The sequence below is a fragment of the Etheostoma cragini genome, chromosome 3 (genome assembly GCF_013103735.1).
Source record: "Etheostoma cragini isolate CJK2018 chromosome 3, CSU_Ecrag_1.0, whole genome shotgun sequence".
NCBI classification, from domain to species: domain Eukaryota; kingdom Metazoa; phylum Chordata; class Actinopteri; order Perciformes; family Percidae; genus Etheostoma; species Etheostoma cragini.
The window spans coordinates 28,187,361-28,212,798 of NC_048409.1; the positions used below are offsets into that span (position 1 = coordinate 28,187,361).

Below are 25,438 nucleotides of genomic sequence, written 5' to 3' on the forward strand. Positions count from 1 at the left end.
ATATATATATATATATATATATATATATTATATATATATTCACAAACAAAACTGACAATGCAAAAAGTACTAACACACTAAATATAATAAAGAATAATATAGCACATGAAACAACCTCACTCAACCAATCCAGACAATATTATATCAAACATAATGTTAAAGGTAAATACTTTTAAAGGAGAGTGTAACAGAGTTTGAGAGTTAAAAACTCACACAACTTCTCAATCTACCGTCATCAGCTTATCTGGTATTGAGTCGAGAGATCCCCAGGCCAGGTTGGCGATATAATAAAATGCATTACCGATAAATTGTCATAAATTAAACGGTATAAAAGGTTTTCGATGTCAATGAGTGTCCTTGTTAAAATTTCCTCTGCGGGGATTGCATACGTTAGGAATATACAAATAAATACACAATCTTTTTTTCCAGTCCACTGTGGTGCAGGGGTGTAGTGAGTCCCTACCAAAGGGGAACTCATTCTGCTCCCCTAAACAAATCTGGTCTCTTGGGATCCTGTCGAGGCACTCAGAGAAGGGCCTCACCCTGTAGGTCTTTCCCACAGACCTCACCTGGAGGGTCAGGCCATCGTTGGTTTGAACTTTAACTCGTCCGAATGGGCACAGAGGCAATTCTTCTTTGTGAATGCGTCCTAGGCCCGCCAGCAGCTCCGGCTGTTTGGACCGTCGCTGCGGCCATCTGGATCCCAGCCACAGGGGGTGGGGGGGTCACAGCTTGCCTGACTTTCCCTACAGTGTCTGCCCAATTTGTTTTCCCCTCCCCATCAAACCTGATCCCAAGAATTTTTTTGGTCGGTCTGGGCCACAGTCAGGGGGAGTCCTGTCGTCTCAGTTGTGTTCCATGGTTCACAAAAATGGGCTTGGGTCATGCTTCGGTTAAGCTTTGACCCAGAGGCCTGTCCGAACTAGTCCGTCAAGTCCAGCGTCCTGTTGACAGAAATAAGGTCGGTGCATAAAATGTTGTCGTCCATATGTAAAATGCATTTTTGTCTCGAGTGCCCCACTTCCTGGGACTCTTACCCCATGAATTTGTTGGTCCCTTCTCAAGATCTGTGCCAATGGTCGTATACAGGGGACGTGAAGGAGGGCAGATAACTGACAACCCTGACGGACACCGCAGTTTATATCCACTGCTCTTGTCAGAGGCCTGTTAACAATTAACTTGCTGTTAATCCCCCAGGGCAGCAGTCCCACACAGGATATAAACCTTCTTGGGAACCCCAGTTTTTGAAGTACCTGAAAGAGGTACTGTTGCGAGACGGGATTAAAGGCTTTCTCAAAATCTAAATTTAGGACTACTAGCCGAATGTTTCTGTCTTTCGCAAAACTGATTGTGTCTCGGATTAGTATGAGGCTCTCTGTGATCTTCCTCCTCGGGACGGCACAGGTTTGATCCGGGTGAATCGGCTCTCCTAAAAAGTGGGACATACGTAAAGCTAATAATTTGCTAAAAATTCAAGTCAACATTTAAAAGTGCGATATGTCTCTAATTTTTTTGAGTGAGTCTTGTCTTGGTCCTAAAGCAGGAGCGTCACAATCCCTACTGTAAAGCTGTCAGGAAGTTGGTCCATTTGTTCAAAATCCATAAAACAAGCATGTCTAAAAGTGCTAAAATGTCGGGTAAAATTCCAAGGGAAGCCTGGCTTCTCGTGGTGACTTCCCCGTCTTAAATGTTTTTGTCCATTTAAGTTCGGGTACCGTAAAATCTTGAGTTAATAGCTCATTTTCATTCTTTGCTTGGTCAATGGATTTTAAAACTTCAGTCAAGGTGCTCTTAATGCTTAATGCTTAACTGCTTTTTCCGCGTACAGTTCAAGGTAAAAGTGTTCAAAAGTTTCTTTAATTTCCTTTCTTTAATGTGATATGGATTATTTATTGACTTATTTTAAAAAGGTAACTTTGATGTGACATGTTATATGACAAAAGTATGAGTGTCAAATTCTTTTCCAAATAGAAAAAAAATCTTTTCTCATCAGTTTAATATCTGATACGTCCCCTACCCGGGGACCATATATTTGATTTTTGGAACTGGGAGATGGAATAGGGGCTTGCTCCGTCCACGCGTCGAGCTGGTATTGCAGGACCTCCAGGAACCGTGCATCCCCCTCTTGATGTTTGACATCAATCTTATTCACGTCCCTTAGCTGTTGTGGGTATATTTTCCTATTAATGTGTTAAGGGCTTTGATGCTGTTACTGTTGTATTAACAGCAGGAGGTCGCAAAGTGGAGACATGTTTTTTATGTATCACTGTAAAAGAAATCAAACCAGTGATGGTTGAGAGAGACCGGAAGATTGTTAAAAGAAATGTGCACTTACTGCTTGTAGATTCTTGATCTTGGTAGATCCTCAAACTTCATTTAGTTGGTTAGCTTTTTCACTCTAGTTTTGAAATAAACTTTTGGTTCAGTCTAATTTAAGTGCACTTCATGTTCTTTTATCTAAATATTTTCTTGTTTACGTTGCATGGACACAAGCACAGAGTTGCATGTTAATTAGTGTTCACTCTCCAGACTAGGGCTGTACAATTAATCAAATTTTATTCACAATCAAGATTTTGGTTTCCCATGATCAAATTTGCGTGATCAAGCGACATTTTAACGCTCCGGGCTTTGTTTCTATTTACATGCGTTACATGACTTGTTTCCTTTTGTATATCTGTGCCTGTGTTTGGATCTCTCCTCTTACTCTCCGTGCATCACACAGTGGTGACAGCGCCGGTCCACACTTCTGACTTTTTTTTTTTTAAAGCATTTTAGCCTCTTTAATCCAGTTACTTCTTTAGCTAATGTTAACGTCAACTACTGTGTAACGTGTTAGTGTATGCTTGTGTGACATGCAGCAGTGTTTCTGTTCTCTCTAACATCTGTTTTGGAGCATTTACAGCGCAGACATTTTAAGTAATGAGGTACCGAAATCACTGATAATTTGTCCGGTAGATAATGGGCATACAACCTAAACTTCAACAAAAGAGGAACGTAGCACAATATGGATGTGAAACCGATATAAATAGCCTACGTGACAATACAATTTGTAGTGGTTAAAATCAACAAATAGTGATAATTAATCGTGATCTCAACACTGATCACAATAATTGTGCAGCCCTACTCCAGACCAATAGGTGACGGTCTGGCAGTTGCCTCCCAGAGACAAACAAAGACAGGAAGTAGTTGTAGTGTGGGAAACAGAACTGTTAACATTTGTCTCTGAATTTCAAAAATGGGTCAAACTATTTGTTTCAGTAAGATTTAGCTTGTTCCTTTTTAAACTCTGTTGGGCCGTTACTAATTTGTGAAGGTAAATACATAAAACTTGTGACTTTTGAGTTGGCTTTTGATTTGAGGATACAGCATTGCATTATGGGAAATACAAATGCGTTATTTCTCAAGTGAAGTGTAAATAATCTTTGTAATCCTTATTGAAAACATGTTTCTGCTCTATTTACATCCTGTATATTTTCATGTTCTTTTAATGTTCTTTAATTTTGGTATTTTCTATTGTGAGCAGCTCCGTTAGTCAGCATGGTGTTTCTGTGAAAGACTCCCCTGACTCGGTTGTGTACAACTCATACTTACCTGGCAGGGGAGATACCATGATCAAGAAGGTGGTTCACCCAGGGCGAGGCTTGGCCATTGCACTCCGGCTGAGCTGACCTCTGCGAATTCCCCAAATGTGGGAATCTCGACTGCATAATTTGTGATAGTGGGGGACTGCGTTCGCGCTCTCCCCTGATAACATGTGCAATGTAAATATACATCAGAAAATCAGTTGATTACATGTAATTTAGGTTTTATGCAATAAAAGTAGGAAACTAGGCGGTGAAATGTTTGACACTGTTAATGCAGCAAAAGAAGCTCCTGTGATTTTATTAATTTACCCTCACACATTACTTTAATACAGATTCAGTGGATCATCCTCTAATGAACGCAAAATCAGTCATAACAGCTCTGTTGTTGGTGTGTAAGTAAACTATCAATCAGTAAAGAAAACAAGAATCTGACAATTCAGTTGCCCAACGGCAGAAAACAAAGTGCCTTTTCAATCTTTTCTTTGAACTTATATTTTGAATCAAACTACTTTTTGGTGGCAGTTTGATTCAGTTTTGTCTTATTTCAACTTTCTTTTGCTCATTTCTTGGAGTCAAATACATTCAACTGGTGACTTTAGCTTCTGATTTGTGTATACAGCATTGCATGATGGGATATGTAACATGTAAAATATTGTCAGTCTTAATACAAACAAGCTTGTTATAAATGTTGCCACAAAGCATCACCAGTTGTTTATGAACTCAAATGTACGTTGTTCCTGTTTTATATAGTGACCCGAACTGTTATAAGGTTGTAGTTGATTACCCGACCCTTAAGTGAGACATGCCGTGTGGAGAATGTGGTCCTCTCTGCAGACCCATTCTCAGTATCGCTTCTCGGCCTTTTGGCTAAGATCAAGTGTAGTATCTGTTCTTATCAGTTTAATATCTGATACGTCCCCTACCCGGGGACCATATATTAAATTGATTTTTGGAACTGGGAGATGGAATAGGGGCTTGCTCCGTCCACTCCACGCATCAACCTGGTATTGCAGTACTTCCAGGAATGGTGCACCCCCCTCTTGATGTATAACATGAATCTTATTTGCATCCCTGAGCTGTTGATGTGGGTATGTTTATTACTACTGTGACACACCGGCAGCTGGTGTGTTTTTAAAAACTACTATACCAGCAATTCTTTCCACTGACAAAAAACGGGACCAGAACAGTTACTTAATATTTAGCACTTTATTCTATGTAAGTTAAATATTATAAAAGGTCTTCCGTTTAAAAAAAAAAAGTAATACAAGTTAAGAGCTGAGAAGGGCAGCCCAATCTTGTTGCCGCTAGTTCCAAATCCCTATGACAGTCCGTCGTTAAGTCGATCATAAAGGAGCGGTTCTGCCGAGGGGAGCCTGGGCTCCTCTTCTTTTTTTGCCGCTCCGCAATGCGATGCCCACATGGCAGACAGTGGGGGAGGAATAAGGGAAGCTTTTAGTCAAGAGTAATACATACTCCAGACCAAAAGGTGGGAGTGTGGCAGTTGCCCCCAGAAAAGAACAAAGACAGGAAGTAGTAAGGAAACAGAACTCTTTTTTTTTTTTTTTTTTATAAATTATTCTTAGAATTTTAAACGTGGATCAAACTACTTTTTGTTGCAGTGTGATTTAGCTTTTTGCTTTAACTCTCTGTTGGGCTGTTACTAATTTGGAGTTAAATACATAAAACCGGTGACTTTTTATTTGAGGATACAGCATTGCATTATGGGAAATATAAATGCGTTATTTCTCAAGTAAATTGTAAATCTTTATCCTTAGTGCAAACATGGTTGTTCTGTAATTAAATCCTGTATATTTTTCATGTCTTGAAAATCTCTGATTTTGGCATTTTCTATTTGGTGAGCAGCTCCGTTAGTCAGCATGGTGTTTCTGTGAAAGACTCCCCTGACTCTGCCGTGTACAACTCATACTTACCTGGCAGGGGAGATACCATGATCAAGAAGGTGGTTCACCCAGGGCGAGGCTTGGCCATTGCACTCCGGCTGAGCTGACCTCTGCGAATTCCCCAAATGTGGGAATCTCGACTGCATAATTTGTGATAGTGGGGGACTGCGTTCGCGCTCTCCCCTGATAACATGTGCAATGAAAACATACATCAGAAAATGCGCTGATTTCGTGTAAAGCGTTTAGGTTTTATGCGATAAAAATAGGAAACTAGGCGGTGTAATGTTTGACACTGTTAATGCAGCAAAAGAAGTTTCTGTGATTTGAATTTACCCTCACACATTACTTTAATTAATACAGATTCAATGTATCATCCTGTAATGAACGTGAAATCAGTCATAACAGCTCTCTGTTAATGTGGAAGTAAACTCTCAATCAGTAAAGAAAACGAATATGACAATTCAGGTGCCCACCGGCCGAAAACAAAGTGCCTCCCCTGATAACATGTTGAATGTCCATATTGATGACTGGATGTTTGGTCACGCATTTAAAGATTTGTTAATACATTTAAGGTGTGAAAATATCAGTTAGATATCAATTCTTGTTTCAAGAGGGTACTGCTGCTGGAATGGAGAATCTGTAAAAGTACTCCTTTATGCACTGAAGGTGCAGCAGTCCACTACTGAAGGAGCTGCTCAGTATCAATAACACAATAAACATGAATCAACAGTCTAAGAGTCAATATGTAGTTGGTGCAAATTGTGGTCTAATAAGTGATGTAGGTCATTAAAAGCACAATACACATGAATACAGTCTTAATAAATGCTGAAATGGTCAAAGAGGGCAACAGTGCAGAGAACCAATGGGGCCACGTTAAAGGGCATGTGTAAGACCAGAACGTAGAACATTAACACAAGAACTATCTACACTATTTACAACGGGCCAGACATGTCCCCCTCACTCCGTCCACAACAGAGATAAAATGTTATGAGTTTTTAAATACTCTTGGAGGGTGAAAGGTTGATTGCAGGGCAATATTTCTTTTTATTTATTTATTTTATTTATTTTATTTTTTTATTTTTGTGTCCCTGGATTGTGCCCGCACGCCTTGCAGGTCGGGAGATGCGGCACTCTTTAGCTTAACGCCCAGCCCTGTGAGGTGGTTTGCCAGCTTCCTCTTGTAGTGTGTGTGTGTGTGTGTGTGTGTGTGTGTGTGTGTGGATCAAGACCACTGTGATTGTATCACAAGGTTCTTTCCAGAGGCCGGCTGAACAGCTGGTCTGACATAGAGTTGGTCTTGGAAATGACTGCTGCCTGGTGCTGTGCAAGTTCACCAGCCTCTCTTGCTGACAGATAAACTCCCTCACTGTTTTAGTGTTTGTTTTTGGGAGTGGGATCCCTCCCTTGCATAGGATTGGGTCATCCACCAAGACCTGGTGCTGTGTCCTGTCATAGTCTCGAGAATGCTGGTCTTCTCAGGGCTGGAGCAAGAAGCCTTAGGGGTGCACAGCCACAGGAGCTTGACAAGCAAATACATGAGGCAGTTGTGCGTGATGTCCTGCTCTGCTGGTGCGTACCTTTTGGCCATCTTCACCGTCTGGATCAGGGTGGCGTCTGCAAGGTCATCCCTCTTTGTACGGCAGTGTGTGCGGCACAACTGGTGGTATTTCTGTGGCTGCTTGTCGTGCTCTTAAACTGCATTCCAGGAGTCGAGGACCCTGTTCTTTTGCTCAGTGTTGAGGGGCAGATTCTGGTCTGTCAAGCCGACCTCCACCAGCGCATTACAGAATGCCTCCAGCTTCTTAAACTCGGGAAGAGGATTGTCACTGCAGACATCCTACACACACACGTAGGTTAAGTTCCAGTGCATACAATGTTTTGTTTTTCAGTGGTCATATTAATCGCTGTATTCTCTTCTATCAGACAAGTAGGTACTCTACTCACAAATGCTGAAGGGTTGATTGTAGCAGTCTCACAGCTGGTTAGTGATACCTGGGGCTCAACAGCAAGATGGTCCTTTTCGCGCTGATACTCCTCGTCTGCTTCGGCGTCTGGGTCGGCCTGCCCAGTCTGAATGACCTCCTCTGGCCAGGGACCGTCGTTGACTATGCCCTTAAGAGAGAAGGACTCTCCCGTGCTCTGGCTGAAAAGATATTAGAGTCCAAGCAACTCGTCTGACTGGACGTCGGCCGGGACCCTGAAGTTCTCTTCCACAGTCTCACCAAACTGCTGACAGCGGGCGTTGAGGCGGTCAATGAGCAGCGCAGAGTGGACTCTATCCTTAAACACGACGTCCGAGCTGTAGTCGGAGTTCCACCTGGCGATTCCACTGAGGTAGACCTTGTAAGGCTGTGCTGCACCGTGGGGACCTGAACATCACAACAGGTATCAGAATCAGTTTTATTGGGCAAGTTTACTCAAACAAGGAATTTGACTCTGGTTAATCTTTCTCTCAAAGTACAACATTCACTTATAAGGATCAAATAAATATAAAAAAAACAGTATAACAATACAATAGAGTATTAGAGAATTGTAAAATAACAATTGAAGAGAAGGAAAAGTGCAATATTGGTCTGAGATTAAGATTTAAATATTCAGTGCAATGGTCAATAATAGAATAAAAGTATTACAATTGTAAGATTAAAAATGTAATTGAGGTACATGAACAGAAGTTGATTGACTTTGTTCAGTGTAAGGGTGGGGCCATTTCTGAGCAGTTTTTTTTCTTACCAGGGGACTTAAAGACGCTGACACCACTCTCGTTGAGCCCTGCTGGACCTTTGAGCTCTTCAATGACCAGGTGGACAAGACGAAATGTCTCCTGGGCACCAATGGTGAGACGCTGGACGTGATGTTGCAGCTGGTCTAGGGAGATGAAACGCCGGACCACATCCTCGTCCGTCACCTCCATTGTGGTCGGGTCTCTGGCCCTAACAGCCGTGATGAGTAGCTGAAGGTCCTTGCGGTTATAGGCCACCGCAGACTTGAAGGCTGCGTACTTTAAGTGGGCCTCGGTCCCCAGAGCAGCATCAAAGCAATGGATCCAGTGAAAAATGTCATGCCTCACCACCATCCCGTTGTCCACCCAAGGCTGGAAGAGCATCTCCATAGCCGTTGGACCCTGTGCCTTGCAGCATCCCCAATCGATGTAGAGGATCTTGGGTACGGGTTTATTGGCGAGCCGGAACTGCTCCACCACGCCACATGGGCCCAACTATCTCCACAGACTCCTTGCAGGTGAGGACAAAGGACACAATCTGGCAGAACTCGTTGCCAATGCTGGTGAACCACTCGGCCGAGCCCTTGCCCTCCCCAGACAATTTCTTCACCTACGACAAAAACAAAGAAATACAAAACACTTTATTTTAGCATAAGGGGGTGTTTTCCTGTGAGTACTTGTATGTCAACACACTTTGGTTAACTTGCCTTCTTTGTGGAGTCCATTTTCAGGATGGTACTAAACGTAGAGAGTATCTGGCTCCGGTAGTCCTGAACGTTTTCCGCCTCTCTGGGAAGAGGTGCCGCATGGAACTTCCTGTGGCCCAGTGCAGAGAAGATGCCTCCAGGTTTCACCAAGGCCATGAGGAGCGTCGTGTACAGGTTCTTCCTCTATTATTAGTCCTCCATGTGCCACCTGCCGCCACACCTTAATCATGGTGTTGCCCTCTGTGTTGTCACGCAGGAGGCGAATAACAGTTTTGTCCACCCCATGCTTTGCGGTCAGCACGGCCGGAAACCTATCCTGATGAGCCTGATCAGATTTAATGGTCAGCATAAAACAAGGAACATTCAACATATATAGAGAACAAAAAGAAAAATCATTAATTTAAACAAATACTCATAAGTATACAGTATAACACAGTAGAATTTACTAATTTACAAAAAATATAAAGTAACAAATTGAAGAGCGGGAAGGAATAGTGCAATATCAATCTGAGATTTAAGATTAAAGTATAAATGTAGTGTAAGGCAGTTAAGTGCAATTGTCATATTAACAATGTTGCAATTGTGAGATTGAAATATTGAGGTAGATGAACAGAACAGTGTTGATTTGACAATTTACAGAATGCAATGTACCTCTTTGTCAAGAATGTACTGATGAAAGTGCTTGAGTGATGTCGCTCTCCTTCATCAGCAGCCATTGCTTGACAGAAATGTGAGTCTGTCACGATCTGGCTCTTGGACCGTGACAAGTGTGGAGACACACCACATTTAAAGGTATAACAAAAGTAATTTATTTTAGCAAACAATAAATCATACGTCCAAATAGAACGCCAAACAAAGCATGTCATGTGAAAATCAGTCCAGTCAGTAATGAAGGTGTGAATGAGTAAAAAGTATAGTGTAGGTGTTGAGGTGTGGAAATAGGGCAACAAAGAACTCAAAACGACCGTAGCCACATCCTTGAAGGGGGGACGCCTGCGCTAAAAGAAAAGAAGAGGGCGCATACTGCACCAGTACCAGGTTTAAGTAATCTGCACACACTGGGGCCCTCAGGTGTTCACGATTAACCTAATGAAGCAAGCACAGGAAAGTTACACAGGTCAGCCCCACAGGGGTCGTCACAGAGCCTCCTGCGCATTTTTCTGTTCTTGCTCACTCCAGCTCAGGGTCTACCTGGGGGTGCTTGTGCTGGCTGTACCAGCGCCACATCTTGAGGAAAGTGAAGGACCTGAAGCAGCCTGTGCCGTAAATGGCCCTGTCGATGTTGATCTCGAGGTGGCAGGAGACTGGTGGAAAGAGCTGCACGTACTTCAGCAGGCTGTCCTTTATGCACTCGTCATTGATGGCCGCACGCCTCTCTGGCTGACTGCTCTTTGTGATGTGGAGGTCGATGAGACTGAAATACCTATGAATACTTAAGTGTCAGTAAAGGGAAAACTGTACATGGTTTGGTTTTCCGGAAAAATGTTCAGTGTTGGGCAAGTTACTTCCAAAATGAAATACATTATGAATTACTAGCTCCTGTCTTCAGAGAGTAATTTAGTTATATTACTCTTTGCACTGGAACGCATGTTACTGAGATTGTAACAGTATAATATTACCAAAAACTTATTAATAATGCGTTTATATTACTGCGTTACATCAAACAAGAATACATTACTGTAATTACGTTACACTCAACACTGGAAGTGCTTACTATTTGATGTATCCCACGTCGTTTCTCAACCAGCCACCTGATAGTCCTAGCAGTGTAGCGGCCAAAGTATTGGGCCTCAGTAGGCCTCTCTAGCCCACAGTGCCTTTTAGCTGAAGACAAAACATTTTATGACCTTAGTTAACAAGCAAACAAAGGCTCTAGTGCACCACAGTCTTGGGATCCTGTGGTCCCGCAAACTGACTTCTTCCCTGCTGGGCCTTGGCTTTCTTTGAGGCTTTTAGCAGACATTGTTGCCTCTCTGCAGGTAGGCTGGTGTCGACAGTTTGGAGGGCTGGCAGCAAAGGATCCATGTTGGCAACAACAGGCTTTTATCAAAATCCTAGTTACCTTCAGTACGGCCTGTTGACGGTGTGCAGGGGCCTCTAGGTTGACAATGTTGCCCTCTTCCTTATAGATACTGAAAAACACTTCAACGCCGTAACGGCACGCTATTTTTTTACCATTTTATATAATGTATTCAGTTTCTAATATGACAGTGCATGTTAGTGTACAAAAGATCATTGATACCCTTTTATCACCCAGCAAGGAGGAAGTGAAGAACTGCTCAACCCTAATTACAGCTTTTCAGAGGAAGATAACTTTGAGATTTGTGTTTGTAGTTATGGGATTACAAAAAAGTCCAACTTGAGAGGAATTTTTTGGGAGGTTTCTTCCACCCTTTTTTGTGCACTGATAAATTCTGTCACGTTCTACTGAATATATTTGTAACCTCTCCAGGATAAAGCAGAATATTGTCTTAATCAGGGGTTTTCTAACAGGCTTTTGAAACACAAGCGACATGCAATAATGCCAGCAGAAAGGCTTTAACTACCATTACCTTCCCGACAGAGGTCAGGCGTCTATTTTTCTGTCATCTTCTGTATATGAAAACCAACTCATCAAAATATTGCAATACCTTCCAAACGTCTCCCTATGCAACCAGCACCCCCATAATATTTAGATTAGACTTAATTGCAGCCTTGGTGGAGATCTCTTGTGTTGTGTATCTGTCTGCTGAGGAACCCACTGAGTTACCCTGCTGCTTTTTGTTATACAAAATCCTGTCACGTTTCAGGAAGTTTGAAGTCAAATGTTCTTATGGAGTGGTTAACTTAGTCAAAAGACTTCGGTTGATCAAAACGGACACATATTGCTGACAGATTTGGGTTTTCCAATATATGCTAAATTGTCCCTGTTATTAATTCGCCTCCCCTTAAACCCACGTTTTGTGATATTGGTAAAGAAACTTTGTAGAGATAAATAAAGACTGGTGTCTTACAGATTATGTCGAAAGCTGCTGTGGGCTGCTGTTTGCTCCTTTCTCATGTAAGCGGATGATGGGTGTAGTGTCCGAGTGTTTAACTGCGGTTGCTAGCGATCTCCCTGGTTAGTTAGGGAGTGTGCCAGCTGGACTGAGCCATTCGTCCTTCCATCGGTGCACTCATTTGTTTTTTTGCCTTTTTTATTTTCGAGGTAACCCCGGGTGGAGACGCGTTTCTCTGGTGGGGGTAAGCGTTTCAGGGCTTGGCTGTATGGTCGAGTCTCACTGAAGTTCTGCTTTTAAAGACGCCCCGAGCCCGGCATGCCTCAGAAGATATTTAGTTTTTTAGTAAAAGTTAGGCAGGTACCAGGGGGGTTGCTTTTAATTGTCAGTGCACTCGGGGGGCTCGCCTGCAGTGCTCACTAGTTAAGTTTGTTAGGTGAATTGTTGTGCTCCATTTCTGCAATTGTGGGAAAGTGTCCATGAGCCCAACTTTTGTTATACATATACGATGCATGCTGAATGTCTCTTTCACATGGCAAGTGACCGACCTATACGGGTGCGTTTTGGGATGCCGGATGAAGTTCGACGTTGATGCACACAAACCTTGCATGTAGCTGCTTGTCCCTCTGCGCTCAAAGAGGACAGCTTCTTCTGATTCTGCCTCATTGTGTGTACCTCTTTCCAAGTTATTTGTTAAAACGCTGTAGCTTCTCTTGCGTTAAGGGAAGGTCTGCATTAGGGGGGAAAAAAACCTCCCTTTACAGTCATCTTCTAAAAATAACATTCGGGGGGCGGGGGCAGCAGCTCCAGTAGGGGACCCCAAACTTCCCATTCCTGAGCAGCTCCAACTGGGGGGTCCCGAGGCGTTCCCAGGCCAGCTTGGAGATATAACCTCTCCACCTAGTCCTGGGTCTTCCCCGGTCCTGGGTCTTCCATACCCTGGAAATCCAGATTTCTCGCGAGAGCACAATTTGAATTCACTGTTACTCCGGCATGATGAGCAAAGACGTCATGGAGCGGCCGGCCCAGTCCCCAAACCCCAATGCCTCAGAGAACTTGTGGGGCAGGCAAAACCCAATTAGGCAGAGAAATAATGGTTCTGCATCTAAATATTAGTGCAGTGATTCAAAAGTAAAGTAAACCTTGACAGTTCAGTTTACAGTAAATGTTTGAGTTGGTTAAAAAAAACTTTTGAACAGCTTAATCCTTTTTATTTACTTGACTATATTTGTCATGTTTTGATGTGGAATTGAACGTGAAGTGTTCCCATTGTATTGATATTATGTAAATTAAAGATTTTCTAAAGGATTTTAAGCATTATTCACTTTTTTTTAAACACTTACTCTGAAAACAACTGTACATAAGATCCATTTCCTGTCACTTGTCTACGAAAAATGTATTTAAATACAAAATGTTTACGTAAGAACTATGATGATTCACTATGAGCCTAAATTTAATGTCAGTGAGTGACCAGCAATTATAGAGTTTTATACCTTATGTTGATTAAGTTGATAGTGTTCAGGATACATTATAGACAGGTTTTTATAGAAAGTGTTTTTGTGAATGTAGGCATGCTTGATGTTTTGTTTGGTGCCCTTCATATGTTTTGGGCTTTTGTACAGCCTTTAACCCTTGTGTTGTCTTCCCGTCAAAATTTTAAATCAAAGCTTGACACTTAAAAAAAACATTTGAACCTTTTTTCAATGTAACACTAATTTATTAACTTTAGTTTTACAGTTATTTGGGGAATTTATGGTCAGTAAACCTCATTTATAGGAAATTATACCTAATGTTTGAGTTAGAAAAGCATAAATTAGGAATTATTTAGACTGAAATTAAAGGAATGGATGTTGATGGATAATCACAGACTGGAATATGTCAACTTTTACTCAATACTATTTCAAAAACACTTCAATTTGTCTTTCAGATGCTATAAAATTGAATAAGAAAATTAGTGAAAGTAGAGATTTGTACTTGCCAAAGAGCGTTGTGTGGAATCAATCATGTGGGAATTTGGGGAATTAAAAACAACGTTGATAAAGGAAAACGGGTCAGTTTGACCCAAGGACAACATGAGGGTTAAGAGAGGCCTTAGCTAATGGACAACAAACATGATGAACTTAATTAAAATTAATCAAGGTAAAGAACAGAAAGCAGGCGAGCAGAAGCAGGTCCATAGAGGACCAGGCTGGACCGCTTAGAGACCACGTTGAGGTAAATGCTAGGTTATTATTATTGATTATATCATTAAGGTTAATAAGTATTGGTATGGAATTGCTCTACACGTTGGTTTTCATTTGGCCGACTGGTCACCCGTGTGACTATGGAGGACCAGGTCTACCATATTTAAAAATAAATAAATAAATAAATGCTCAATAAATAAATAAGCATACAATTAATTGCCCTAAAAAATACAATAAACAAATAAATGTAGGTAGAAATTAAATTATACAGTGAGACATAAATGTATAGGTCTCTTTTAATTAGCTTCTTTATTTATTCACCTTTGTAATAATTACCTTATTTATTTATTGTCCGTTATAATCTTCAACTTTATTAATCACTTATTTTTTAAACTTATTCATTTCTGTGTGTTTAAATTTTTTTGTCCGTTTTATTCTTACGTTGCATTTTCTACACTATTTATTTTCACCCCTGGTATTTATTTCTATGCAATACATATGTGACAATCCAAGTGATGATATCAGCAAATGAACAGTTATGTCTGATGAACAGTTATGTCTGATGAACAGTTATGTCTGATGATGTCCTCCAGAAACCAGACTGCAGGTCTAAGGACTCCAGCTGAGACCAGCAGCTGGTTTCTGTCTCCAGAGAGCAGGCCGCACATTACAAGGCTTGAGGTAACATTTTAATAAAATAAGACTAACTTGACTTCTACTCACAACTACGTGCTTGGCATTTAATTTTTAACAAGTACCATAGGTAAAATTAGGTTATTTTTTATAAGTGCATGGATAAATGTATAAATCTTGGTAGCTTTTTGTTTTAAACTAAATTAAAATACAATTGATTGTTGTTGCTTTAATTTTGTCATTACTGATGTTTTTCCTTTTGTGTACTTTCAGAGATGGAAGACGACAGCGAGAGGGAACCAGGCATTGTGACACTACTATAAATTATAAATGATCTATTTTATATTATAATTTAACTAATTCCTTGTAGTTTTTCTCTGAGGTCTAACATTTTTCCCACAACATCCCATGTTTTTAGTATCTTTTATTTTTGAAAACCCTACAGAATACTATACATAGAAATAGAGATATATATCTATATATAGATATCTAGATTTATAGTTTCCATCTCCAAGTTAGCAAAGCCTCGAAAGCAGGACAGGTGTTTAACTCAACCATAAAGCACAGGTAATAATTGTATGAATATGTTTTGAACTCGACGTTACATATTTAAATCGACACGTGTTGAGTCAGGTGAGCCGAGGGATCGCGTGCATGGAAGTGGATATTATTAGCGATGCGCGACCCCCTAAACTTCAAATTATTATCCACATTATTCTACCTGAAATTATGTAAAGCTGGATCAACAAATGAAAAAACACAATCACAAGTAACGCACCAGGTGAATACTCACTCTCCATCGACGCACAGGTGTCACGTGTACAACAGAATGTACACGTCAATGTGTCACGGCAGACATGTCAGAGCAGGAAAAGCACGTGTGTCCAAAACCGTTAATGGCCGCATTCCATTTAGGAGAGACCCTGGTGTTGTGCACGCTGACTCACTAAAACAGCTCTCTGGGATGCTTAATGGAATCGAGCCATCGTTAAGGCGATCTATTGCAGCTGTGCTCGTGCTGAAAGTCAAAATATCTGCTGAGATAAAGGTCCACGGACCAACCGGCTGCTTAGCAACCGCAAACCGCGTGACCGCAGTCAACCAGAACGCGCATTGGCTCACTACATATGTTTGAATAAGCAAATGCTGCGTAATTCATGTTACTTATTTAGGTTGATTATGTTAATAACAAACTGTCACTTTTTTATGTTTTATAGTAGAGCTTGACTTTAAATGACAAATATTGTGATTTTTTTTTTAAACTCAATCTGTTTTTATTGAATTCAATGTAGAAAGGAAGCCTATTTTAGTCAATTAACAGTATTTAATAGTAATAAATAGTTTTAAAAAAAACATAGTACTACAAATGGCATGATGTAAGAACATGTCTTATCTTCCAAGTTCATGATTTCAAACTCTGAAAGCTCCAAAGAATACTCTTTTAATTTGAAGGGAAATAAACTTTGCTGCTTCAAATTCAGGTTTTTGTGAATGAGACAACTGAACACATTTTAGGGGGAAAGGCTGAGGCTCAGACATAACCCCATTTTCAGTCAGACAGTAGAGGAAACCTCTTCATTCTCCTCATAGCTCTCCAGGATTTGCAGACCTAATAGATGGACCCGCATCTGAAGAGGACTATCTGGTGAGGACTTGGTAAAATGGCCCCACCTACTGACCAGACAGAAGGGGAACAGTATTGATTCTGAGGGTTTAAACCGTCTTAGGCTGTTCATCCTGTTTAGAAATTCAAAATTTAAAATATCAGTTAATATGTTACTTTTGCTGTGGCCCGTACAATAAAACTAAACCATTACTCAGACATCTAACTCAACAGTAAAATCTACTATATTTATTTTTAAGGCCGTAGACAACACTACAAGTGTAATAACAACAGGCATGATATGTCAACCATGACCAACAGCAGGTGCAGACATCAAAATGTCACTTCAGAAGTTGAACACTGGAAAGGTTTTCTCGTAACACCACAAACAAGCATCACTTAACATAAGGACCCCCAGAAATGGGACCGCATTCAGCTATCATGCAAAAACAAAATAAAACAACAGAAGTTCTTAAACACATTGATATATAGTAAAGAGAAGACCTGACCAATATCATGAAGATATGTTAAAATGTTCCACTTAGTGCAGTACATACAAACAGGCAGCGGAAGAGGCTTAAAATACAAATACAAGTCCGACGTAAACACCGACAATCCCGTGTGATGTAGTGAGATGGTTTTTATCCCTGAGTTCCCAAAACAAACATGGCCACTTAAATTCCCCGTTGCGACATCCAGACATCTGAGGAAAAAAAAGTGTAAACTGACAAAATGATTTAACCCGAAGCCCCCAAACTGGATATTACTTGAGTTAGTACCTGTGCCGGTTGTCCTCGTCCTCCATGTGTACCACATGTAAAACATCTTATATAGAAAATCCATTAAATGACGGCAAAAAACTGAGCATGCTCCTTTAAAAACGGACTAAAGAGGTAAAACACCCTGAAACATTTAGGAGCCCAGGTTTGTGTTTTAGCTGCCTTTAATGGAGAAAGACTTTCTGAATGAGTGGTGTCTTTCTTCCAAACCTTGACATTGTCTTGTAATGTTATTGATTATCTCGTTAAAGTTATTTTTCTCCACACCTGCATGACTGTAACTTTGACAATTCAACACTTTAACTTGTCCTTAAAGTTTAAATTGTCATGTGGCAGCTTTAAGACACTCACTACATTATTTAACTCACTACCCCTTGCATTGTAGTACCGTAGTGTTTCAAACATAGAGTCAAAAAGAAGTTTGTACGAGTCCTTAAATGGGAACTATGCAGTTTTTTAGCTTAATTTACCTCAATGGAAAAGCTTTGGAGTCATTTGAATGGTTGAGTTTTTTTTGGTTGAATGGCGGTCGTCTCGCGCCCCGCTCACACCTGTGAGATTGACTGAGCAAGGAGTCAGACACAGGTTAACATAGGAGCTGCCCAACCTATTCCCAACCTGTAAGGGGGGGGGGGGGACCCTCAGGGGTGCAGGGGAGAAACCTGCGAGCAAAAAAGAGAGAAAACCATGCAGAAATGGTCAAAACTGCATAGCGCCCCTTTAATGGGTCGACAAATTCAATGGTTCCTGAAATCTGTAAATCACATTTTACTGTACTGTCATCATCCAGGGTCTAGTTTACTATCACCCCATCCTCACATCCTCACTTTCTCATTTAACTGCACTGTTGGACAAAAATAAATCGGCTTCTCAAACCCCTCTAAAAACAACAAAAAAGGCACATACTAAAAAAAAAGATGTTGCTTCGCTCTCCCATTCTCTTTGTCTACCCCTCCATCAGGACGGGAAGGGCATGACCTGCAGAATCACCATGGGATAGTTGGAAGTTATGTCCCACAAGAAACCACTTCGTCCAGGTCCCGCTCGTCGTACCAGCCGCCAATCACAGCGCTCGCCGTACCAGCCGCCAATCACAGCGCTCGCTGCCGGAGAGTCTCTCCTTCTCTGCTTTTGCTTCCTCTTTTGTCGTTGTTTTCTTGTAACAAGGGACCCATCTCTGAAAATAGATCAATAATTTAACATGTTACTGAATTAGTATTTGGTGATTTGTGTACAAATATACAGAATATATTTACTATGTGGCCCCAAAAATCTTTTTTTTTTTAATGGTCTGTACAGTCGGTTAGCTTAGCTCGTCACTAAGACTGGAAACAGCTAACCTGGTCTTTGTCCAATGTTCACAAAACCCGTATAAACATAATCAATAATATACATATAGTGCTAAATAATTAATACGTACTCTCTCGCTTGTTTAAAAAAAGTAAAACTACCAATTCATTTTTATTTATTTTTTTACTAACATTACATAAAACGGTCAATTGTACACGTTGGAGCATTATTAGTCTTGCTTTGCCAAAATCAACCTTTTTCCATAACTATCTTATTGTCTTGTAGTGGAGATTTTTGGATGAGTCACCAAAACATTATTCACTTTCAAACAAATATTTTGAAGCATATTAGATATTGGCTATTTCTTTACAACAAAAACAAATCCTCGTTCCCGACTGGAACAGGACCCTGAACGTGAAACCTAATTCTCTTATGTGCGGTGAGACATTGACATGCATTCTGCAAAAGGACATGCTCAGGAAACAGGTTTTCTTTGGTGGAGACAATTATTACCGTCACACACCCTTTCCTCCACCTCTAACTATCTCTTCCTTCCCCTTCACATTTCATTGAAATAACAAGTTGTAAAACTACTCTGAGACATGATTAGTGCACTTCCTTATCTACAGGCCAACTCATTCGAGTTTTGAAGGTGACACAGTTTAAAAGGAAATGAACTAAAGACGGTTTAACCTCTTAAACAAGAATTCATCTCATCAATCTGAACTGAAACTGATGACAGAACTGTGCTTAACAACAGTAATGAATTTCTCAACTCAAATGTTATTTTTAATCCTTCGTAGTATATCTTTACTCACCTTTCATCTCGGTTTCCATCTTGCTGTCGTTATCCTCGGATGAGTTTGGACTCTCACAGCTGTTCTTGGGTGCTATGGGGGTTTTGGCAGGGTCCGCTGCGTTCGTCTTGACTTGATCCGGTTTCCCTGCAGCACCGGTGGGTTTTTTCCCGTCCACGCTGTCCATCTTCACGGGACAGAGAGTCTGCAGCAGACCCTCGGAATCAAAGTCTTCTCCAGAGCATTCACCTCGTCTCTTCAACATCTCCAACACCTACAGTCACAAAACACATGCAGCTGGACAATGAAAAAAAAGGAGAGCTGCAAATAATTCTATATGACCATATATACCTATGGTGGTAAGTATGGTGTACAATAACTGTACACCATACTTGTGTTTTTCATCACTTTTTGTTGTCTTACAACTAATCGACATAATGACAGGATCCAAAATAAGGAACAAGAATTATGTATTCCCTGAGCTGTCTGACATCAGTGTCATTTTCCCATTCACTACTCCCTGTGTAATGGTAGTTTACCCTACAGAGAGAAGTAATCAGATTTCTGACACTTCATCATGTGTCATCTCTGACAGCTGTAGAGACGCACAACTGTTCATTTTACAGCTAAAATGTGACACTGCGTTGTGGGATTGTGAGGTGACACTAGCATTTCAGACACTAATAAAATGGTGGACAGTAAATATAGTGCACTATGTTGTCAAAAGGGAGTGATTTCAGACACAAACACACAAGAGATGCCTACAAACCTTGATGTATTTGTAGGACTTCAGTTCGCTGAAGTTCTCCTCCAGGAAGAGCAAATACAGTGAGAGATCGTCACATTGGTTACCAGGAGGGGGCAGGACGCTCACGGTGGACAGGGAGTTGTACGTTTCCAGGAAGCGGGCAATTCTTTGGCAGAAGAAGGGACGGAGACTGGCGTAGATCACCGCGGGAATCAGCGCAATGAACAGAACCAAGTTGACAAGGCTGGAGAGAGAGAGAGTTGAAGAAGCAGACTGCAGTTTGACCTGTAGAGACGAGCCTGACAAGAACTCCACAAACAATACAAGGACTGAAACTAACTCACAACATTTAGACTGAATAACAAATCTGAAGTTTATCGAGATAATGGCGCAAAGTCAATTAACAAGCCGCAAACCAAATAAAACACCTCAGGATAATCATGCCATCCAGGACTATCATGAAAAAAGGGATCTAACCAAACCGCCTACCGCGCAGACAAATACCTCAGCAAATAGAAGACTCCCACAGCGACGAGCTTACAATGCACCTTGTCGGGGATGGCCGGGTTGGAGGCGAGCAGGCCGACACGCAGGCTGCAGCCAAACTCGTCCGTGGCGGAGGCCAGGCAGAGGTAGTAGCCCAGGTAGACGCAGGCACCCAGCAGGGTGACCAGAGTCAGGCCGCGACACAGCAGGTAGTAAAACAGTAGCGTCCGCGAGCAACGCTTGGTCATCAGAAACTTCTCCACCAGCGGGTAAACGGAGCGGTCCTCGGTGACGTCGCTGCATTAAGAGAAAACGGGAGCAAAGAGAGTAGTTAGGACCAAGCAGAAAGCCAGGATTACTTACATTAAACATCCACATTTAAACTCTGAGGCCTCGCAGCATATTTGAAACCCGTCATTTACATTAAAGTCCAGTTAACACACAATCCCAAATGCAAAATACCAGCCCTGTACAGTCAGGGAAAACCACTGAATGTTAACCAGCCTTTATATCACTGAACCAACAAAATGGGGGTTTGGAGATTTTATTGAAAGTAAGTAGAGGAGCCGGCAAAATAACCTCACGGCATTAAAACCTGGAGTCTGTTGAACCGTTCACCAATGTTTAGACGGGAAACAATATTCCTATGTGGTTTTACAAAATTCAAATATTCAAAAAAGCTATTATTGCCAGCTGGGTGTAAAATGTGGAGGATTATTGCTAGATCTGAGTGTGCACTTGTTGTTTTTCAACAAGTTAGGTCGGGTCCAGAATTAATTTTGAGATAATTGCTAGTATAAAGTTGGTTTTGAGAAACAGACTTTGACACAACAGCAGCAAGAGACCCCCCAATAGTCATAGAGTTCACACACTGCACAAACTCAAACCAGTTTTCTTATGCTATGCTAAGGCTGAACCTAATGGTATCCTAACACCAGTTTTCTCCTCAATTCCAAGTTGATTTAAGGTGCCGTACTGTACCCGTTTGGGGTGGGTGGTCCTGAGGTGGCCTTGCTTTTTGCCAGTTTGATGGCACGGTTGTAACACCGGTCCAGCTCCTCCATGATGAAGCTGAGGTCCGACTGCAGGAGGGGTGCTGCAGAAAACCTCCAGAACAACGCCGGGGTGGACATTAGCACCGCCACCAGCAACAGGATGTAGGGGAAGAACTGCAGAGAAGAGACAGGATGGCAAGTAACCAATCACATTATATACAATGGTTGATTTAAGACATGCAAACACTACCAAAGATCTGTCCAAGTCTCCGCCAAAAGACAGGGGTCCCCATCTTTAGCTGACATGCACGCAATCCTCATTTCTGCAGTGAGGTTGCTGGCTCCATTTAAATAAAAGGCCCTAAACTTGGTGCCAACTTGACGCATGCTGAACTTGAAAGACAGCTAACAACTATTTCCTTGACTTAAACATTTGTCCTAGTCTCCACAAAAAGACAGGAGTCACCATCTTTAAGACAACTAACGACTTTTTCATTGACATAAAGATTGGATTTAAATTCATTTGAGTTATTTAGGAGGCTTTGTTTGGTTCATTGATGATAACATTGGTCAAGAGTGAAGCAGCGTAGCTGTATTTAGTTGTAGCAGTTAGGGCTGGGTATAGGAACGCAATATAAAAAGGCATCAACTGAAATAAATAACCCAGTACCAAGTAGTATTAAAACTTCTCCAGTCAAAGGACACCTGCATTTGATCCTTTTTGTACCGAGATCTAGAAAACAAAAGACTAGCTGTATGGTTTTGCTCACAGCTAATTACCACAAAGTATCAAATGAAGTACGCTCTTGGTATCTGTTTCCCTTTAAAGGTGCTGGGAGTGGTACCGATATCATTCATTTTTAAATAATTCCCAGCCCTCACATCAATGTAGTCAATATTGTAGTTTTAAACCAGTAATACCTTTGTTTTAATTAAAATAGTATTGTATTTAATATTGGGTAAAGATGGATGGATGGAAATAATGAATGTCTGAATTTATTTAAAAAATCTTAACAAGATGCACTTATCCTGTCATGTGTGTGTACACCTTGTGCAGCCACAGAGGTAGAGTGTGTATGTATGTGTGTGTGTACACCTTGTGCAGACACAGAGGTAGAGTGTATGTGTGTACACCTTGTGCAGCCACAGAGGTAGAGAGTGTGCATGTGTGTGTGTGTGTGTGTGTGTGTACACCTTGTGCAGCCACAGAGGGAGAGTGTGTGTACCTTGTGCAGCCACAGAGGTATAGTGTGTGTATGTATGTGTGTGTACCTTGTGCAGACACAGAGGGAGAGTGTGTGTATGTGTGTGTACCTTGTGCAGCCACAGAGGGAGAGTGTGTGTGTGTGTGTGTGTGTGTACCTTGTGCAGCCACAGAGGGAGAGTGTGTATGTGTACCTTGTGCAGCCACAGAGGGAGTGTGTGTGTATGTGTGTGTACCTTGTGCAGCCACAGAGGGAGTGTGTGTGTGTGTGTGTACCTTGTGCAGCCACAGAGGGAGTGTGTGTGTGTGTGTGTGTGTGTGTGTGTGTGTACCTTGTGCAGCCACAGAGGGAGAGTGTGTGTGTGTACAGATGCCCAGCAGAACGAGTCCACATAAGCAGCTTGCTTCCAGGAGAAATTAGAAGGAGCAAAGCAGCTGATCTGAGAACCTGAAACACACACAGAAGGAAAAAGACACAAAAACATGAGAGAAAGGGACTGGAATGAGGCTGAAATGTTGAAATAGACCACGGTTGGTTATTTATTACATAACATTAAACATGATGTATAAAGATTGTACGCCCCAACTAGCCTTGGCGTAGAACTGAATCTACAGTTCAGCTTCATTTAGGTCAGAGTTTTCCCCAATAAGTCCACCTTCCCGTAGCCCCATCCCTTGAATAAACCTCTAGTCGAGACCTGGACTGAACCGGATGTGGTCTTGACTCCAGCCCTGGCTCCAGACTTACCAACTGAAACTTCTTGAGCGAAGGCCAGGGAAATGAGGACGAGCGGCAGACACACTGCCACACAGGTCACCATCTTGTCCACCGCCAGCTCAGTTCGGACGTTTTTGGACTGGTTCGTGTCCTTCAGCAGAAAATCGCCGAGCACGTACTCCGTGGCCACGTGGGCGATGGCCATCTCGCCGCTCTTCTGTTACATAAACAACACCTGAGGACACAGAAATCAGCACTTCACATATTTAGATTCATTCTCTGTGTGGGATACTGACATTTCCATTACTTCCTCACTGCCTGAAGCTGCTTTGGCTGTTTTTCCAGACAACCTTCATCTGTAGTGTCAGAAAGCAAAGCGAGGTGAAAGGTCAGCGGGGTGTGTGTGTGTGTGTGTGTGTGTGGTTACCACGCAGAGAGGGTGGTAAAGGACAGTAGACAACCAGACAAAGGTTACCAATCTGGTAACTTCCCCAATCTGCTTCCTCTGCTTCTTAAATTTAAAAAAGGCATTACTTTGATTGATGTGATGTTCACAAACTTTGTGAAAATTATCACCTTAACAACCTTTAATAAAAGTTCAATGTCTATAAAATACAAGATAAATACGTTTTATGTATATAGTTATGTTGTTATGTTATTAATCCCAAAATGGGCAATCTTTAACACTTTTGTTCACCAGTAACATTTACTTACTTACCATTCATCTCATGTATTAGGGTGACGTGTATAATCTTAAAACAATGTTGCTAATACAGTTATATTTTTCACTTGACATATACCCCCTTTTATATTATCACGTTCCCCATTTACATCCCCATTTTGTATCAGTGTTTTATATCCGAGATATGGATTTCTTTCAACCAAATTGCCTAAAAATAACACGGATGATTCCATATAACATTTGTCAGGTAAAATTAATGATTACTTTCATTTAATCTTATAGCATTTAAAAAAAATTTTTAATATGGTTTCAACAGTGTCCGGACTAAACTTTGACATCTACAGTACATATCCATAGACCCATCTGTGATCAACTCAACATCCTCTGATCTTAACAATGTCTGCCTTTTTAAAACTAAAACCTTATGTATAATTTGATATAAATGAGGTTTGTTGAACATGAATTCCAAGAATAAATGTAATAACTGTTATTAAACCAGCTCAGTTTTTTTTCTAAAGCCGCAAAAGCTGGAAAAAGTGAGAAATAAATCAGAAAGAGCGTGAAAAACATCAGAAAAGCACAAAAAAAATGTTCATTTTCAATTTTGACCTGGAAGGACAAGTTCATGGTTAACGGGAATACAACACAAGAGTTAATGCTCAACCCACATTAAATACAGAAACTTGACAGGTGTTAGACTGTTTTTCTTGCATTGATATGAATATTTATGATGCATGTGTCTTGATAATCTGGTTTAGTTTTTGTTTATATAACCTAATTTGATTCATAGCATCTGATTTGCATCCTAATCCTCTAAAGCCAACCGTGGCTGATGTAACCTCAGCTCAAAACACTAATAACTGTAATTTGTAGGCATAAGAGACTGATAATAATTATCTTTTTTTGATGGTCTCCAAACGGGAATAATCATTCACCCGCCATTTTACCCATAACCACTTGTGTGCAGCTGACTAGTTTGTTTGTAGGAATTTCCTGAGGTTAAAAATGGTTAAACATGTCTGCTGATTTATGAAAAACCAACGAAAACACCTCGTGAGCTGTCTTCCCCCGACATCAACAGACTCCTTTGTTTAGCTGGAGCAGGAGTTTTGCGGCATTTAGTAGTATTTTATAGTTTTTAAGTAAAAAAATATAATATATACACAAGTATAAAGTCGCTTTATTTGGAAGCTTGGTTAACTTTGAGTATGTTATTTAACGAGCTACGAGTGATCAGAACATGCTTCCATGACCAGACTTTAGTATCAGTTTTGTTTTCAGTGTCTACACTTGAACGCGTCTCAGTAACGTTGACTTCACACAGACCAGGTTGCATTCAGGTTCAGAAGAAGCTGCCAGCTCAGTGAAGACATTTTCAATGGAAGTCCATCGCTACACCATGGATCCACCTAGTGAAGGAATCTCAATTCA

General features: G+C 41.1%; 1 protein-coding gene, 3 non-coding genes and 1 pseudogene across 4 annotated transcripts; 4 read left to right on the top strand and 1 right to left on the bottom strand.

Annotated features, from left to right (window-relative positions):
- Positions 1 to 1,955: 1,955 nt before the first annotated feature.
- On the top strand, positions 1,956 to 2,123 carry LOC117942618 (annotated as a pseudogene).
- A 1,460-nt stretch (positions 2,124 to 3,583) lies between these two features.
- On the top strand, positions 3,584 to 3,747 carry LOC117942628. Its single transcript, XR_004656177.1, has one exon. It is a non-coding gene; the product is annotated as a U1 spliceosomal RNA (small nuclear RNA).
- A 684-nt stretch (positions 3,748 to 4,431) lies between these two features.
- On the top strand, positions 4,432 to 4,622 carry LOC117942616. The gene has a single exon (XR_004656166.1). It is a non-coding gene; the product is annotated as a U2 spliceosomal RNA (small nuclear RNA).
- Positions 4,623 to 5,507: 885 nt separating this feature from the next.
- On the top strand, positions 5,508 to 5,671 carry LOC117942630. Its single transcript, XR_004656178.1, has one exon. It is a non-coding gene; the product is annotated as a U1 spliceosomal RNA (small nuclear RNA).
- Positions 5,672 to 17,813: 12,142 nt separating this feature from the next.
- Positions 17,814 to 23,568, bottom strand: LOC117941742 (pannexin-1-like). The gene is made up of 7 exons (XM_034866766.1): positions 23,356 to 23,568; positions 22,940 to 23,055; positions 21,390 to 21,577; positions 20,427 to 20,705; positions 19,944 to 20,166; positions 19,196 to 19,448; positions 17,814 to 18,264 (listed from the first exon to the last, which is right to left on the bottom strand). The coding sequence occupies exons 1-7, from the start codon at positions 23,528 to 23,530 to the stop codon at positions 18,179 to 18,181; spliced, it is 1,320 nt and encodes a 439-aa protein (XP_034722657.1). The 5' UTR covers positions 23,531 to 23,568; the 3' UTR covers positions 17,814 to 18,178.
- Between the last annotated feature and the right edge of the window lie 1,870 nt (positions 23,569 to 25,438).